Genomic DNA, 18,652 nt, shown 5'->3' with positions numbered 1-18,652 from the left:
TAAAGCTGTCAGAAGCACAGAAATTTCATCCCGGTCCTCTTTAAGCTCTAAATAGCTAATTAAAAAAAAAATCATAGATTAGACTTGTTGATGTTGAATTTTACTGAACTCAGGTAGCAGTTCTCTGCAATGGAAATGCCTCTTTTTTTGTGAAGATGCTTTAGTGTCTCTATATAGCCTAAACTTTTTTTTTTTAACTAAACAAGTGTAGTTTTCAGGCATCGTTTTTGCACTATTTACACCACTGCAGACTGAAACTTAAGTCTGTTTTGCTTTTTTTTTAGTTTCCTTCCATTCTGAGAATTCATGCCTTACATAGGGTCCTTTGCCTTTGTTTATCTCCTTGCATGTATTTTTTATTGTTATTTTTTATTGTTAGTAGTTTATTAAGCATGTCCTAACACATATTTTCTGTGACTGATTTGCTGTGTGCTGTCATCTGACAAAGGACTATTCTGTCAAGTGGATATCTTTAATCAGTGAGTCTTAAAAGCTGCATGTGATTACTGGTACAGACGTGGATACCTGCTTAAGTGTCTGGTTGGAGGGCTCTAAAACAGGACCTACTATGAGGTCTGTTCTAAATTTGTAGCTATTTGTCAATAAGAATTTGATTTCCACTTTAGGCAATTGTATTTGTGTCTGGGATTATACCATGTGCTGGTGCTTCAATGCCAGGAGTATTAATTTGTGAAGAGAGAACTCCTGATCACAACATGGAGGTTCACATTAAAAGAAATCAGTGTCACTGGGAAGTAAAACCTTCTCAGCCAGAGCATGGTGCTCCTAACATAACCACAAAGATTTTGTGAAGAGGGTGGAGATTCTTTGACAGTAAGCCTTGGCCTATGTGATCATGGTCTTGATTTTTGAGGTTGCTTTTGCAGATCTCTTCAAAGTCATTCACGGAATTTGCTGCTCTGCAAAACACAGGTTGAAAGCAGCCATAGGGCTATGGGCTCTTGAAGGGGAGGAGGATTATGGGACAACAGTTATGAATTAATATTCAGAAGAAGGTCAGACCTGCTGCCTTACATGGATGTAGGGATATCACTGATGAATTTGTAAAATCTTGCTCTTTTTTGGGCAGTGGTTTTGTGTACTTGTGAGTGGGGATGTCTGCCTGGTTTATGAATGTATGGCACTCTTGTGCTGTTTTTAAGCTTCTGCTGAGCTCTAAACTCCAGGCTAGAAGGGAGTCCCTTATCTGCCTGGATAAAAGGCAATGTTCATTGACGGCTCTTGGGAATGTTGTGGCCCTGAGCCCCTGCGGAAGGTTGTTGGCCTTTGCATAATATAAGTCACTGAATTTTTTTTTTTTTAGGATGATTTTTTCCTACACACCTATAGATTAATATTTTGGTTACTAGTTCCCTAGAGTATTGTGAAATAAGTTGTCTATGCTGCTGTAAAACACCTGTCTGTTGAAGTTCCTAGAGGCCTACATGCCTTTTCTAAGGAAAAATAAATAGAGAATGAAGAAAAATATAAATCAACTCAGTAAGAGTTAAAGCCTTGTTAAGATACATAGCAGTAAAATGGACACAAAATTGGAGAAGGAAGAAAGTAAAGAATCTAATTAAAATGTTACTTTTCTCTTTTTTTTTCCAGTTACCTGTCATCTTTTGTTGTTCATGTACACTTGTTGAGCTTGCACATAAATAAATGATGGACTGACTCAGTGAAGTCATTGTAATAAATTGTTTGATGTGCTGTGTTGAAAAAAATCTTTTGAAATTCTCTTTTCTTTGTCTGCTCACCTTGTGGCTTTTAATATCTTGTTTCCCATCTGTCTGTTTCTGTCATAAGATGAGCATAACTTTTCAGACTTTAATGTAGGTCTGTTTTTGTTCTGGTTTATGTAAGTATGTAACAAAAGCGTGATTTGGCCACCAACAGTAATATCAGAAAGGAATTTTAAGGTGTGTGTTCCCTTTATTGATGTGAAATAGAGAAATGCTTATCCGTAGATACTTGATAATGCATATTTACGGTACATAATCTGTCTCTGAAAGCAAATGAATACAGAGGTGTCTGTACTGTTGTATTACATCTGCTTTAATGTTACAAATCCAAAGGTTACTTTTATGAATCTCTTATTAGTTAAAAGAGAAAATAAATGGGTCTATAAAGGTTTCATGAAAGCAGTTTTAAATAAAGGTTTAAAAATACTTAAGTGAGAATGTAATACAAATGTACCCTGTCTTCATTTTGAGAGATTGGTTGTACTGAAGATACTCTTAGTGCAGGAAATATCTCTAGCAATGAAGTCTTCACTGAGTCTTGTAGTACAGAGGAATTTGAATAAATGCTTATTTTGTTAATAACACTTTTTCTGGGGGTTTTAATATCTGTAGAAATGTTCATTAGGGATGTGTTTTAATGCTTATAATTCAGCAGTTTGATTAACAGTGACAGGGTAAGTAGGTAAATAAAGGTAGGTAAATAAATTCTATTTTCTTTTTTAAGGACATAGTGTAAAGATTTTGTGGTGCCTTCTCAGTGAGAGGTAAAGCTCTGGGGAGACCAAGGAGAATTAACTGAGATAGGAAAGCAAGGGAAAGGGAAAAGTCCTGGGACTGCCTGTAACAATTCCATGGAACAGTAGGAATAGAAGCAAGTCTTCTAAGTCTGCTGAATTCATTAGATGGTTATTACTAAGGAACAAATGCCACAAAGTTTACTCAACTGAGTATAGTTATGCATAAAACACTAAACGCTAAAATACATAATTTGATGTGCTCAATAGAAGTTTATTTGTATAATAATGATGATAATAAAAATAATACTTCCTTTTGGCTGGCTGATAAGACTATAAACAAGGTACACAACTCATAATTCGAAAGGAACTGAAAGTCTTTTTCCTTCATGACTTACTGAAAAAAAATTATAAGTAAAACAACTTGAGCAGGATACACAGGCATGAAAGCAAAAGATCAGTATGTTGCTGCCTATTGCTACTGAAACAAGCCTTTGAACAAGCTTTAGTGATGCAATTCCAGTATTTAGCGAGTGTTATGTTTTAAATCCTTTTTCCAAATCTTTTTTCCCATTGTACAAGGTACAGGTGCTTTGGAGAAATGTGTACAAGTAGTTTTCTGCCATTAAAAGAATTATATTCATCTCAAGCAATATGGAATACTGTTAAAAATATTTTTATACTTAAAGATAGCAGTTTTCTTGTGAAAAATCTATTTCTACAGCATAGACTACAGAAAAATAAATAAATAAATGGAATGACATCTTGGCTTGATTGTATTCAATATCAATATGGTAGGATTTCTGTTCCACTGGGTTTTAATTCACTTCATACTTCTTACAGTTAAGATTAGCCTAGCATTTCCTTGCTGAAGTGTGAAAAGCTAAATACAAATACATGTTGCATAGGATGTTCTTATGTCTTTAAAAGTCCAAGCCCATTGTAGTGGATGCTTCTCACCCGTCAGTGAAACTTGTAATACAGCAGCTACAGTACAGTGCTACACACAAACAATATGGAACAATATCTAGCAATTTATATGGTAAGAATTTCATCATCATTGCATAGCCGTTTGCTATTTTAGAAAAACCTCACTAGTGGTGTGACCCCAAATTGAAAAATGACAGGAATGATAAGACTAGGATATCTGTAATTAATAAATAATACACTTTTGTGACTCATCAAACTCTGTAATATAGTGTGTTTCATTCTGTGCTATTGAGGAAAGTTGCAAACCAGAAGGAAAAGTCCTTTCTATATATTTTGCAGATCCATTTCCTTAATTGCTGAGATTTTCCAGTGGATCTCCTACTGAGGGACACACTAGACATTGTTTAACATTTTAGCTGAATGAAGTGACACTGGGATATAATAAGCTGCTACTAAAACCCAACTCCAAAATGTTTTCCAGCAGTTTTCAGGAATATGGTGTTGTATTTGTAGTTAGCATATGGATGTAGTTTTTCAGCAACAGTTAAATTCTCATTTGCTGTATATTTTCTTAGGTTTTCTGCTAAATACTTGCTTTAAATGTGAAAGCGATGCGCTATTGTTGCCTTTTCAGGGTATATGAAGAAATGAAGAGAAAACTTTTTTTTCTAGAAATTCTTATATAATTCACGTATTACTGGTGGACTCTGAATTAATTACTACATATTTAGATGTAGATTAGCCTGATTAATAGTTACAGAACATTGCAAACACTTTGATCATTGTAAGAAATTTCTTCCATCTAGAGGAGATATTTGAAGAAAATCATGTTTTTGGAAAAAAAAATATTGTCACAAGGCCTACTATTTAAGCGAACAGTTGCACTTACTGTCACAACTAGTTAACAGTGTGAAACAAATGCATTGTCTGATGAATTAATGAGAACTTGAATTACTAATTGCAATGCTTTAATGCGTTACTTGGCTTTAGATACATAGTCACCCACTGTTTTACCAGAGAAATAATGAAAAATCTGTCACTGATTATAACAGACCCACTGTTTTTCATGCATTACTGCATCATAAATTTTCACTTTTTTCCTAAGATGCATTTGTGCTTAAAAATATATATATTTACCCCTGAAATTATGGTTACTAAATTTAGCATGCCATATTTTTCAGAAAATTAATCTTTTTTTCTTTTTTTTTTTCTGTCAAATTAAATACCTGATTAATCTCTCCTTATCTTCTAATGGCAGATGATTTATTGAGGCCTACCTCTTAACACTGCAGAACATATAATATAATACTGCAGGGAGCTGAAGACTTCTGAAATACTTTCTGTAGCTTGGACATGTAGAATGAGAATAGGAGAGAACAGAAACTTAATCTTCTGACTGAGAAAGTCTTGTGACCATGGATCAGGAAATGTGAGTTCTAGCTCACAAATCCATGGTGCTTCCTTTCCTTTCAGAATCTGGACAAGACACTGATATTTTCTTTTATTTTGTTGACCATTCTGCAAAATGCTTAGGGTAATACTGCCTTATCTCTTAAGGTAGTTTAATGCTAGATTTGTCCAGCACTACTGGTGTTATAGGACACTCATTTTTTTACTATTTGAATTGTACTTACCCAACCATTTCCATGATACATGTACTTGTTTAATATTAAAAATTCAGGCTATACATAATATATAATATATAAAAAATGTTTTTGTGATATAAAATGTTTTACCTTATGTATATAAACCACATACAAATATACAGAATTCACAAAGATGTCAATGAAGTTTGAGCTTTCCTGAATACTTTACTTTTTTCCATTTATAGGTTGCATGTCTTACTCATGTAGCAGCTAATTATCTTAATTGCAAAATTGAAGGAAAACGCTGGGGTACAGCACATGGGAGTATTGTTCCATATCAGGTAAGCCAAAAGCATTGGTTTATTCTACTTTTAGAATTCATGATTTTGTGTATTATAAGATTGAGAACTGACTGACTACTTTTCCCATGACCTGCTGTATTCTGTAATGTATCTGTGTCTAGGTAGGACAAGGTTCTGTTGTTCATTGTAGTTTTTGCATTTTGCGTATTTCTTCATCAGCAGTAGATTAGTAACAGAACACTGACATAGATCAAAGGTGTTCACTGAAATTGGATGACTTTAAAGCTAGCACAATGACTAGATCATTTTTTACTTGACAGAGAAAGCTTGTTTTTTTTTTCTTTCACTTTAAGGGTTACCTGACTTCCATACCAGCCACAAACTGAAATCTTTTGCCTCTGAATCTTACTGTTTTTACCTTGTGAGTCTACAAGAACAGGCTAAGTATTCATGAAAGTCTGGGAGTTCTTATTTATTTGCCATTATCCATTGAGTTTGCTGCGAATCACTGGTACTCAGTGAGACAACAGGTTAGAAAAAGAATTAACCAGACCTCAGATCTCTCCAATGGAATTCATAGTCTGCTACATCTAATGAAGGGTTGAAATTCCTTAAAATAACATGACCTTCACCATATAAACAAGCACAGGAAAAAAATTCACTGCAGGCTTTAGCTTCTGGCTAGTGTATGGGAAACTCTTCAAGTAAACAAAGACAATTTTGTTCTTTTCTAGCTGATCATTTTGTTATCTTGATGGAGGTCATATTAACTTAAGGAGATTTGGTCATGTATTTAATATATTCTTTGTTTCATTTTTGGCACTTCTCATCAAGTACTTGTGTTTGCATCTAGCTAGGAAGAGTCTGGATTTTTTCATTTCTGGATGGAGTCCTTTCAATCCTGATAGGGACAGTTCCCAGCATTTGTCTGGGACAACTAGCATCTGAACACCACTCAGTTGCTTTACAGTCTCCCTTGTTAGAGAATAAGAGGAACTCAATGTATATTTACTTCCCAGTGCTGGAGGTGGTGGTGATCATCCTTTTATTAAAGGATTTTCTACTTGTGGCTGTAGAAACTCTGAAGCAAAAATCTTCCAAATGGAAGACATATATATATATGTATATTATTATTATATGTGTATTATATACATATATATACGTATATTATAATATACATATATGTATATTACACAGAACATTGTCCCTGGCTAAGAGTACAGCAGATCTCCTCAGGTCTACAACAAACATCAATTGTTTTTGTAAAAGCTTTGTATATTTGATCTAGGACACTTCTTTTTTTCTTTTTTTGTTAATTTTTATTTTATTTTATTTAAATACATGCTTTTGCATAGTCAACCATCAATTTCTGGACTAGCTAGAATAGATTGCAAATCGTCTCTGAGACTGATGGGGAAATGTTGCAGCTGTTTCTGCAAGTGAAATGAGTTTGGTCCTGCAGTATTCTCATCTCAGGTGTAGAGCAGCACAGCCAGAGCTGCTCTAGTCAGTGGAGCAGTATGGCCATATTTTGTAGGACCAACACTGTGTAGAGCTCTGAAGTGCAACGTGACCCAGCCTAACCAGGCATCTGCTACACAAGTAGTTGCATTTGGCTGTGTTTCTGTAATGCGACCTTTTGGTGCAACCCTTTTTGAACTTTGGTATGTTGAAAGTACAAAACAGATCTGAAGTGTCTTTAGTTTCTATAAGCAAAACCAAAAATCTGACTAAACAAAACATTTTATCTTCACCCTACTGCATTTGGATGAATAAATGAAACTTGCATTCTTTTAGCACCTTTTTGCTTTTGTTTTTCCACAGTCAAAATGAAAAGAAAAGCATACACATTGGTATCCTTTGTTTCTTTTTTTCATAGACAGCTCTCCAGATACACAAAATTAGTTGAGATTTTTTTTTTGTTTTAATCAACATTAATCAATACGTAAATAACTTTTTTTTTTTGTAATAATCCTATCTAAACTATGGTTTCTCTGTTTCTGTAGGCTGTTTCTGCAGTAGGTATTATAAATATTACCTCAATATTATAAACAGTCTTAATCTCAATTTTCTTGTTCATAAACCAGTGATTAGGATGGGTTCATAGTGAGTGGAGCTTTGTGTGTGTTTTTGTGGCTCATCTGTTAACTTTCTGTCAGCTAACGTGGTTATGATTTTGACAGCAACCATAAAGTGTATTCGTTTGCTAGTTTTTCTCACTTTACTAGCATAAGCTATAATGAGAGTGCAAAGCTCTTTTGAAATTTGAATTAGCTTGCATTATTGGAATTGTATTGCTTTTATAGCTGTTTCCATAGTTCATGTGCAATATAGTTTAGAATAGAACTCCGAAACCTGAGTTTCACCCCATTACAGTTACTAAATATACACTTTCACTTAATAAAGTAGTATGTGACTATCATAATGCTATTTTTTTAATGAAAAATGTTTGTTTCAAGGTATTTTGTGCAAAATTATATAATTTGTTGAAAAAATAAAAATTATATTTCCTAAAATTGAACTTAGGTATAACATAGAACAAGCATGTGGTAGCAAACTGTTGTTCTTTTCTTCTTAAGGCCCCTTGCTGTATTTTGAGCTTCCACCTTGGTGGAACTTTAAAGTGATAGAGAGTAATCATGGGAGATCCTTTTATAGACATTAAAATGACAAAACCTATATGATCTATGATGTCTACAACAAAAGAAGCATGACCAGCAGGTCAAAGGAGATGATTTCTTCCCCTCTGCTCTGCTCTTGTGAGACCCTACCTGCAGCATTGTGTTCAGCTCTGGGGCCCCCAAAATAAGAAGGACAAGGACCTGTTGGAACAAGTCCAGAGGAGGGCCACAAGGATGTTCAGAGGGCTGGAGCACCTCTCCTGTGAAGACAGGCTGAGGAAGTTCGGATTGTTCAGCCTGGAGAAGAGAAGGCCCCAGGGAGGCCTTAGAATGGCCTTCAAGCACCTAAAGAAGACCTACAGGAAAGATGGGAAGGGGCGTGTAGTGAAGTGATAGGAAAAAGGATAATGGTTTAAAACTAAAAGAGAGGAGATTTAGATTAGATATTAGGAAGAAATTCTTCACTGTGAGGGTGGTGAGGCGCTGGAACAGGTTGCCCAGAGTAGCTGTAGATGCCCCATCCCTGGAAGTGTTTAAGGCCAGGCTGGATGGGGCTTTGAGCAACTTGGTCTAGTGGGAGGTGTCCCTGCCCATGGCAGGGGGGTTGGAACTGGATGATCTTTAAGGTCCCTTCCAACCCAAATCATTCTATGATTCTGTGATCTTTTTTTGTGAAAGAAGTCTGATCAGAGACTGATCAAAAATTAATAAAAATTACAAGTTGAAAGCATTTTAAATATGTACATAATTAGTACTTTATTTTGCTTTTAATTGTTGTGGTAAGTGTTCTAGTGCTCTGTTTAATGCAGTCAGCATTATATACTGAAAACTATTGTAATTTTTTTTCATTGAGCTTCAATTTCATAATTTTGGCCAGAATATCTTATTTGCAAATGGCTTCAAATGGCTAAGTTTTCAGCTAGATTTTCTTTCCCCAAACTACCAAGATATGTAGCCCCTTTGAAAACCTATTTCTAGTCCAAGTAACAAGCCCTTAACAAAAGTGATGTAAAGTTTGCTGCACAAGGACTTTCATACCCTTATAAGTTTTTTCTCATTTTCTGATAGTGTGCTCCCTTTGTGGCACAACCATCTGAAATGTCTGAGTTTTCAGTTCTGTTTGCTCATCACCTTCTCTGACAAGGAAGAATTTCAACTTCTTTTCAGTGCATGATTTCTTTCATTGCACCTGTAAAGCTGTCAGTATATAATAGTTTGCCAGGGTTTGCAATGGAGGTGAACTTTGTAATGTGCCACAAAGGTGAACAAATCTGGATTCTTGTCAACAGAAGTCAGAAGTAAATTTTAGAGTGCTGAACCCTTCATGAGAAACTGTCTACTTTGAGCACATCTCTTTTCAGTCAGAGAGGTGTACTTGGAATAGGCCACTCCTGTGATCATACAGGAACAATATCTTGCTTGTAACCAGATCCCAATTTGCTTAGTTTCAGATGTTAAAACACAAACCTTGAGTTCTGGTCTGTATCTTAAATGTAATTAGTACATTTTTTTTTTTTAAACAAGTTTCTATAATGAGACGGGTTGTTTAGCTACAGCTGTTCCATGATTATCCAGAGGAAATCAAGAGCTTAAAAGCATCCGGTTTACATAATTGTGCAGAGAAGTAAAGTCATGTTACTGTCTTTCATTTGGGGTGACAAGGTCTTTCCTCATTCTCATGGTTTCACCACTGTAGCTATCTCACCTGTACTATGCCTGAGATCTAGACACTCACTTTTTATCTTACAGTTGGACCACTGGGAACAGACAAATTCTCCTGAGTATTTCATAACCTGCATGTTTACATGTTGTTTCCTGTGGCAGCTTATCACCTTTTCGTCAGCAACCTGGATAACTAGGCAGTAGTTTCAGATGCAAACTTTTAGCTAAAGGTACAGGGCTGTTTGCTTTCACATCATAATGGTAAAAGTCAGTCTGAAAACTGAGAGACCAAGCTCTTACAAATCTCTCTTCTCCAGCCACTTACCTCCTTCTCCACCCTACCTCCCAAAATTGTCTCCCATGAATACATTACTGCTGTTCCAAGTTTATTCCTAATACTAACAAGGACTTCTCAAATATACATCATATTTTCAGAATATGCAAAGGGCACGACCATTCTGCACAGAAAGTGAAATCACAAGACAGGAAATAAATTATTTTAATCAATTATCTTTACTGTGCCTGTGCACTGTCATAACGAATTACACCCAACATTAATGTTTTTTTGTATTAGAGCATCACTGAGATTCTCTAAGAATCAGCCCTTTGTTGTGCTAGGCATAAAATTTCCTTCATTCTTGCCCAACTGATCTGGCAGAGGTGCTTTTCATTGGTGCATATGTGTACCAATTTTCCTAACTTGGCTCTGGAGAATCTCACAGAACTTATCATGATTATCTACTTTTTGCAGTGTAAAAAAAATTAAGATGTAAAAAAAAATATTTTTTTTTCAGTAAAAAAAAAAAATGTCAGTCATTCAGAAATTTCATGCTGCTTATTCCACACAAGAATGTAGGTATGTGGTCATTTTTTTCCTATCTTGATTTGGTTTTATTGGGATACTTCTGCAGTTAATGTGTCTTGGAATCAAAATCAACAAAGAATGGAACTTGGATTATTTTTGGAGTTTTGTTTTATGTGTAAAATTCTCTTTGTAAAATCAGTGTAGAACTTATTTAATGGAAGAAGATCTTTCTTGTTTGCTCAATCTAGGAGAAATGCAAGATGACCCTTCTTACTGTCTGAACCTCATCAACATAATTTTTATATGGACTTTTCAAACTGCCCTGGGGGCCTGTTGTCCTACGCTGTTGTTCTGAGTAATGAACTATCACTGCTGAAAGCATTGCCCATGTGATATGAAAATTAAATGTATTCACAGATAGACTGAATAGAAACTTTGTGCTCTCAAGCAGCAAAGTTAGTTCTCTCCACTGTATGGTTTCAGATTCCAAAGAACAGTTTGTCTGTCCTCAAGATACCTATCTCAATTCATGTCCAGAGAAGGGCACCGAGGCTGGTGAAGGGTCTACAGAATAAGTCTTATGAGGAACAGCTGTGGGAGCTGGGATAATTTAGCTTGGCAAAAAGAAGGCTGAAGGGAGACCTTATTGTACTTTACAATTACCTTAAAGAAGGTTGTAGCGAGGTGATCGGGCTCTTTTCCCAAGCACCAAGTGAAAAGACAAGGGGAAATGACCTCAAGTTGCACCAGGGGAGGTTTAGGTTGGATATTAGGAAAAATTTCTTTACTGAAGGAGTTATGTGACATTGGAATAGGCTGCCCAGGGAAGTGGTTGTGGCACTGTCCCTGGAGGTCTTCAAGAACTTTGTAGATGTAGAACTTAGTAGCATGGTTTAGGTGATTAACTTGTCAATGCTAGGTTAAAGGTTGGACTAGATGATCTTAGAGGTCTTTTCCAAACTAAATGATTCTGTGATTCTATATGATGAATAGCTGGTCTCCTGGATACTTTGGTGACCTACTGTATCTCCTTGAACTACATACCTACATTTTTTTTTTTAATCAGCCATTTCCTTTCTATCTTTATCTTACAAGATACAGAGAAAGCCAGAAAGGCCTGTGTCATCCTGGATCCTGTAAAACAAGAAAACAAAAAGTGTATTTGGCTTTTTTTTTTCTTTTAAACTACATACTACACAAATGTTTTGGTTTTATTGTGATGATAGGGGACCACAGTTGGCCCTTTGCTTGGTGGGAAGCACTTAAGTAGGGATTCTGTTTCCTTGTTATTTTAGTCAATTCAAAGGTATAAGAATCATTTGTGGAATGCAGTGTAGAAAAGTTCCCATTTATGGGGAATGAACTCCAGTTATTCAAAACTGATGACATTATATTGTAACCTTCCTGGTGATAGTCCTTCAATGAGTTGTCAAGCCTCTCTCTTGGGCAAAGCTGCTGTCTGGAAAGGAAATCAGTAGGTTTGCCTTGGGCAGTTTTAGACATGTGCTTGGTGTATGATGTGAGATGTGAGGTGGTGTTATAACTTCATTCATATATATCCCATCCTGTCACAGACATAGCACTTTAATGAAGCTGAGCTTGTATCTAATTATTATAGACAGCTTCTTACCTGTACACAGATACTTTTCAGATGGAAATGAAATACATTTTTAATTTAAAACCTGAAACTAACTTTTTTTTTTTTTTTTTTTTTTCTGAAGAAAATCATCCTGTATCTTTCTGGTTTAAGGAATGCCTGCAAGGTATTTTTAATGAGTATCCAATATTCTGAATTTGCAAAATAGCTTTGGACAATCATTGTTATTGTTTAGGAATGATAGCTGATAGTTAATACTGTCTCATTTTTCATCTCCTCCAGGGAAATGTCACAGGACTGTTTTGCAAGGCTATTTTTTGTCAGAACGTTTGTCACAGAACATTTCTGTATCTTGAACTCATATTTAGTCATTTAAACTGGGTGTATATTAAGATCTTTAGTCTGTCACTTGCCCGTGGTTTCATGAGAAGTCATCTGGGATCAAAACATGGGTGCGCTGGCGTTCAGAGTCATTTAGTGTACATATTTGTCTCCTCTTTGTTCTGTTCCTTGTTTCCTCCATTGATGTGTGAGGGATCTAGTTTGTATTACAGCAGCATGGTTAGCCTACAAATGTTTTGCAGGATTACTGAACATTGCAGGTAGGTATATCCATGTCAAATTGTAATCTTTAGAAAGGGAAGCATAGCAGAGCCCTGATCAGAAGACCTCTTTTCACATTATTGCTGGCTGGAAAGGGATAAAAGTATGATCAGTGGGCTTGTAGAGGAGATATCAGCTGCAACTGGATCACTGCTTTCCTTCAATCTGCTTGTTAGATCCAGAGCAGAAGAATAAACTTCACTTTTGTTCTCCTGAAAGTACTTTTCACAATCATTGTATAACAACACATCGCAGGAGTTTGTATAAACATGTTTAAACAGTCTCAAAGAGATCTCAGAAACCCATGTGCAGCGTCATCACCCAGTGACTCCTGACATAATCATCCTGAATACATAAATGGCTATTTGTGTTGCTATCACAGATAGAAGCTCTTAAAAACAACAAACAACAACAAAAAAACACGTCATGATATGTTGTACAAGGTATTGTACAAGCAGGACAAATTAGCTCTTTCTGACCAGTATTGGTGAATGAAACATGAAGGAGTTACTTTTTGTGACAGAAGTGAGGACTTGGGTAAGGTGTCCACAATCCTAGAAACTTTTTGAGATTGTATTTCCTTAAGAATTCGAGGAGCTGGTAATTTATTGTGAATAATATTCAACCTTAAGACACAGGAGAGATTAAGACATGTCTACATGATGATATTAACTTTATAAAGACAGAATAATGAACAAATAAAAAAAATCAGGAACATTCTTACCATTATTTAATTGATGCTCAGGTGTGTGCTTTTATTATGTGAAATGTGACAGTTTTGGTTGGAAAATATTGATTGTTATGAAAGGGTATGTCCACTAGATGTCACTCATGTAATCTAGTTTTTGTTGCAGCATTTATTTCTAGGGATCTATTTAGAACGGTAGATGCAAATTATCAGCATTATTAGCTGCTTCTGTATAGGCAGTGCTACTGATTTTATGTATAAGTGTGGCATGGTACAAATCATCTGCTTGTCTCTGTCATGGGTTTGACATACCTATTGGTCTAGGACTTTATGTGTTTTTACATACCATTGCATTGTTGTATGAATTAATCTCTCATATAAGAGCACCCAGATGAGCTGTATATAGTCTGTAACTGTTCTGCAAGGAGCCATATGATCGTAAAAGTGAGGATGTTATGTCCCTAAGGAAACAAAAATTACCTTGTAACTAATATAATTCCACTTGAAATTTATTCCTTTCGAAGCTGTTTACACCTCAAAGGGCAGTTCATTAGAAGTATGCATATCTAATTAGGAAAAACATCTGGAATTTCATAACTGGCACAAATGGATTTATATATTTAGGGATCTTAGCTATAAAACTGTAGCTACAGCTCTTGATTAGTGTCACTTTATTAATATCTAAGACGTTTAAAATAGAGCCACTTCAAGCAAGCTTACATGAAAGTAAGCTTACATGTGTGAGTGGACAAATCAGAGGTACATCTGATCAGTCCTGCAGGCAGGCTGGTGGGATCTATACAGGTGTGAATTCATTAGCAAGGTGTGCTTGAGCCTCCTCTTCTCCATCTTTCTAGTATGGCATGTGTCACTAATTGTTAGACAGCTTTTGGGAATCTATTATTTATACTCTCATTGAAGAGCAACTGCTGCAAGATTGGCCTGTGCTCTTTCCCACTTTCACATTGGGGTAGCTACAGCAAAACTGGAAGCCTGACATCACAGCTTCCTCCAACCTCCCTTTCCCCTCCTGTATGGAATGAAGAATTTCTCTGCCCTGTGTAGTCAGCCAGAGGGCAGGATGGGGAAGTGATAATCCTCTTGGATTGAGCACTTGCATGAAAAATGATAAATGCTACATTGCGTGGGGATTAACACTTGCTTATGAACTTGCTTTTAATGGAGTGATGCTTCTCTTTCAGCAATGTGAAGGTTTGCAGTACTGCTAGACCTGATTAAGAACCTTTACCACTGTTCAGCCAAGAGAACTATCTGCCATCAGAAACATAACTGTGTTAGGAACTGTTTCACTCTTTTGCATATTGTCCTCAAGAATGTAAAACACTTAAGCTCGCATAGCATCAACTTCCCTAGAAAAATTCCTGTTCCCCACATCTCATTGCTACATTCTTCCTTCTCTCATCATGAGAATTACATTTCTGCTCACATTTAATGCATCTGTAAGAGGTCTGTGTATTGTCACCGTGAAACTGAAACATGACCATCCAGAGCTGGTTTAACTGGTGGAGTTGCTGTATAAATCATATTCTCATGTTTTTTGATGGGAGATCTTACGACAGATATCCTGTGAGTATGTTCACAGAGTGGGGCAGTCAGTGAGTCACTGGTGTTTAAGAAGCTTGTTTGGCATTTCTAGATAGTTTTGGTACTAAATGCTACTGAGTAAAGATTTAGTGTAGAACTTTATTGCTACTTTGTAGGATGGCCCTTTCTTTTCACAATGAGCTTGACATGTCATGCAAATTTGGTCATTAAGTTAATTCCCTAGGACTGATGTATACTAATAAATTTGGTGTGTGCTGTTTTTTCTTCTAAAAATATTGCAGTACTGCTATGATAAGTTTAGCTCCAGTGCAGTAGTAGCTGTGATCCTCCAGTGTGCAGGCAGCTTCTGAGAATTTAATTGGAAGGGCAGCATTTTTTTGAAAGAGCCGAATGACTTTGTAGCTTCTGTTCTGTTTTCCAAAGCAGTATATACGCTTGAGAAGTCTAAGTCCTGCTGTCTTGCAAAAAAGCACTGAAGTATTAAGTGCTAAATCTACTTATGAAAATGAGCTTTAAATTACAGTGCTTTTTAATGTTGTTTCTTGTGCCCTATGCTACATTCAAATATAATGCTGCATGATGCTAAAACAGGTATTATTTTTAATCAATACCCTCACTAATAAACCTTGATGCTAAAAAGTGAGAAAATGTAACCTGAGGCTTTGTCTATTATTAAGCCCTTATTAATATCAGAATAGTTTTGATACATTTGCTTTTTAAGAGAAGCGGGATTTTAGCTACAGGACTTTAATTCACTTATATTGAGAGTGGTAAGGGTGAAGGTGAGAGACACCTTCTTCTAGTTATCTGCTTTGACAAAACTGTACTTCCTGACAATCACTTAAAAACAGTATTTGCTGACTGAAGTTTACCCTGGTCATGTAAATTAATCTAGAGAAAGCAATCCTATACCTGTGGCCCAAAGGAGATTTCAACTGGTTATCTAGCTGTCACCTCCACCTTTGTTCTATTAGCTCTAAGTTACTTTTGATAGATGTCTGTCCCAATTTCTCTACATTGGAAGTTCTGGAATATGTTTTATGGTCTTGTTAAGCCCATAAGTGGGTCCTCTGTGCCCACTATGAGGAAGAAAAGAAATAATTTCATTTTCAGCATAGATGTCCTAGATTAGGAAAAACATTTTTACTCTGTTGTTAGTAGTGTACTGCAGAAGTTGATTGCCTTGATGTCTATAAAAAGTATTTCTATATAGGTAATTTGTACTCTTCTATAGGGTACTGTTTGCTGGTTTGTGTGAGGCCAGCTCTTCACATTTTCCCCAACCCGTATTCACGTTTCCACCCCCTGTATTTTTTCCACCTCTTGTAATTTTTGTTTTTCTCTCTGGCATTTTTTCCACTTTGTTCACCTCTTCAACTGTGCTATCCAAATCTTGACAGAGTGCTCCAGGTGAGTTCTTTGTGTTTTTGAGTAACACAAAGAGCTTTCACTTGAGAAAGATACCTGGGAATAATTTGCTTTCTTAGTTAACAGCAACATATTGCTGTATCTCATCCTTCTCAGGTTTTCAGCTGCAGGATAGGAGAACAGCACATAGCTCTATGCCGAAACTTTGCTAATTATTTACCAGCTGCAACTTCAGTTTGATTTACCATTAAAAGATTCTTGGGGTTCCTTTGTGTTCCATGATTTTTGCTTTCTTTTTTTCACTTTTTTTTTCGTGGATAATTTACAGAATAGTTTTATTGATCATTTCCAATTTGGTGAAACCTGCAGAGGTAAGGTCACTCAATACTAGAGTGATCTCTGAATCTGAGTAAAGCAGACAAAAATGTTATCTGACTGTTGTCTGACTGTTGTCTTGTTTTGTCATCTACAGCAAGTTTAGGGCACTTGAATTTGAAAGTGTATGTCCACGTGTGGTTTTAATGATCTTTTCAAAATACCCATTAGTTTAACATCAGTAGTCATCTTTTCTTTCCTGGATAAATGAGCTCTGAGATTCTAAATAAAGTTGTCCAGCAAGGATATGGAAGACCCAACTTGTATTATTTTATGTTTTAGATGGCTACCAGGGTAAAAAGTAGAAGTTAAGTTATCTTAGTAGAAAGGCTATTCTTTGCTAGGTAATAATAATAATAATAATAAACAGACACAAAGTTAATCTTTAATTTGTTCTCCAACTGGTATGAAGAAAGTTAATATTAGTTGTGGTTCTGTATCAGAACAATCCATTGTCACATGGAATGGCCATAATATAAATAAATAGAAAGTTGATGTGATTTCAAGTAGAGAAGCATTAGATGAGTCTACATAATTTATTTTAAACCTAACATAAAGACAAAGAATATAAAACATTATAAATATCAATATCAGTCTGTATGATAATGTCTGTTCTGAACAGAGACAATTTTTTGACCTTGTCAAATTTGGAATGTGGGGTTGAGATAATGGCGAGAGACTTTTGACCATGAATAATAGTTGTAACAATGCAACAAAGCCTTTTGTAGTACATACTAGCAATTAACTTAGTTCAATGGGGCAGAGAGTGCATTTTAATTTAGCATGAGTTGTAGAACAATGGACCCCAATTCTTATTTTAGTGCTTCAACAAAACCACAAATAATAATTTCTTCCTCCTTGCATAGATGCTTACAGCATTTTATTTGGCTCGAGAGTTTTATATATAGGAGTGAATGTATGGAGGTTAATTCTAGATGTTACTTGATTTGTCTTAGTTTATCCATTTTCACATACCAGGTTTACATTTACCAGTTTGTCAAAGTTGAAGGTTAAATGAGAAGTAAAAATACTGTCATACGATCAGAATCATGAAAGAATCTGAGATTTGCTTAATACATATAGTGTTTACTGAAGTTTAATTTCATCCACAGAAGATGAGGAGGCCCCTGGGCAGGAAGAGTTCTATGTATTAAGAATCTGATCAGGTACTTCATTTATTGTTATTAGTACTTCATTTAGTGTTATTAGTAACACCTCTTAGCACTTATGCATAATTATGTTATCTTTTCAATGTTATCTTTTCAAACCCCTCAGAGATTCTTAAATAATTTTATTTCCTGTCATATTTCAGTTTTAAGTAATAGTGAGGAGGAGAAAACAGTTAAATAGTTTCTTTCCTCAAGTACCAGGTGCTGAAAGCAACTGAGAATATCACTGTTTTTTATAGTGGTTTCTTGTACATCTTGTGTGACATTGTTCAAACATTCATCGTATAAGCTTTTTGAGATTTAAAAAAAAATATATAGATGATTTTGTGGTCAAGAGATTGGACTCAAATTCAGAAACATAATCTACAGTGGCTTGCAAAATAGCTGTGTTCTGCTTTGAGTGCCTTGTTACAACCTCATGTAATGGGGTACTGCTGTTTGAGTGAGTGCTTCCAATCCATTTTTAATACAAGGTACAGCAGTTTATTGAAATCACTAATTCCAGGCTGCAGCAAGTAACTGTGTGGTGTTTACTCCCTGAATCTCTGCTGCTGTGATCTCTATCACAGTTCTGTCTGTGCCGAGATTTGACTCCCGCTGTTGTGATTTGAGTAGGTCATTTTTGTGTGCTTCTCCTCCATCTGTAAAAGAGTTGACCTCCTCCTACTACTTTTCTCCTGTTTGGTCTCTAGTTAAATAGTAAGCTCCTCAAAAGAGATTATTGCTGTCTTTCAGGGTCTGACTGCACATCATTGAGCAGTGTCATGTAAAAGTATGTGATCTAGCTTCAATGCTGCAAACAGGGAATAATCCTAGAAAAACAGTCTTAGATGGTGCTACGCCCTCTCCATGTAAGATTATCTTGAACAATGTTGCTCTCCACAGATATTTGCCTGACTTA

The 18,652-nt window shown here is 35.8% G+C and overlaps 1 protein-coding gene across 12 annotated transcripts in view; it reads left to right on the top strand.

Moving 5' to 3' along the window:
* The window catches only part of SUGCT (succinyl-CoA:glutarate-CoA transferase), a 328,922-nt gene that overhangs the window by 57,485 nt on the left and 252,785 nt on the right, over window positions 1–18,652 (top strand). For 11 of the 12 annotated variants that reach the window (XM_050709076.1, XM_035552596.2, XM_035552598.2 and 8 more), the window contains one exon: window positions 5,241–5,336. The exons of the other annotated variant lie outside the window; for it this stretch is intronic. In XM_050709076.1, the coding sequence (XP_050565033.1) occupies window positions 5,241–5,336 (96 nt within the window). The remainder of the gene's footprint in view (window positions 1–5,240; window positions 5,337–18,652) is intronic. 12 annotated transcript variants of the gene reach the window in all.

Source organism: Cygnus atratus, chromosome 2, assembly GCF_013377495.2.
Source record: "Cygnus atratus isolate AKBS03 ecotype Queensland, Australia chromosome 2, CAtr_DNAZoo_HiC_assembly, whole genome shotgun sequence".
Classification (NCBI taxonomy): domain Eukaryota; kingdom Metazoa; phylum Chordata; class Aves; order Anseriformes; family Anatidae; genus Cygnus; species Cygnus atratus.
The sequence above is the reverse complement of the archived record's forward strand: the minus strand, read 5'-3'. Positions and strand labels throughout refer to the sequence as shown.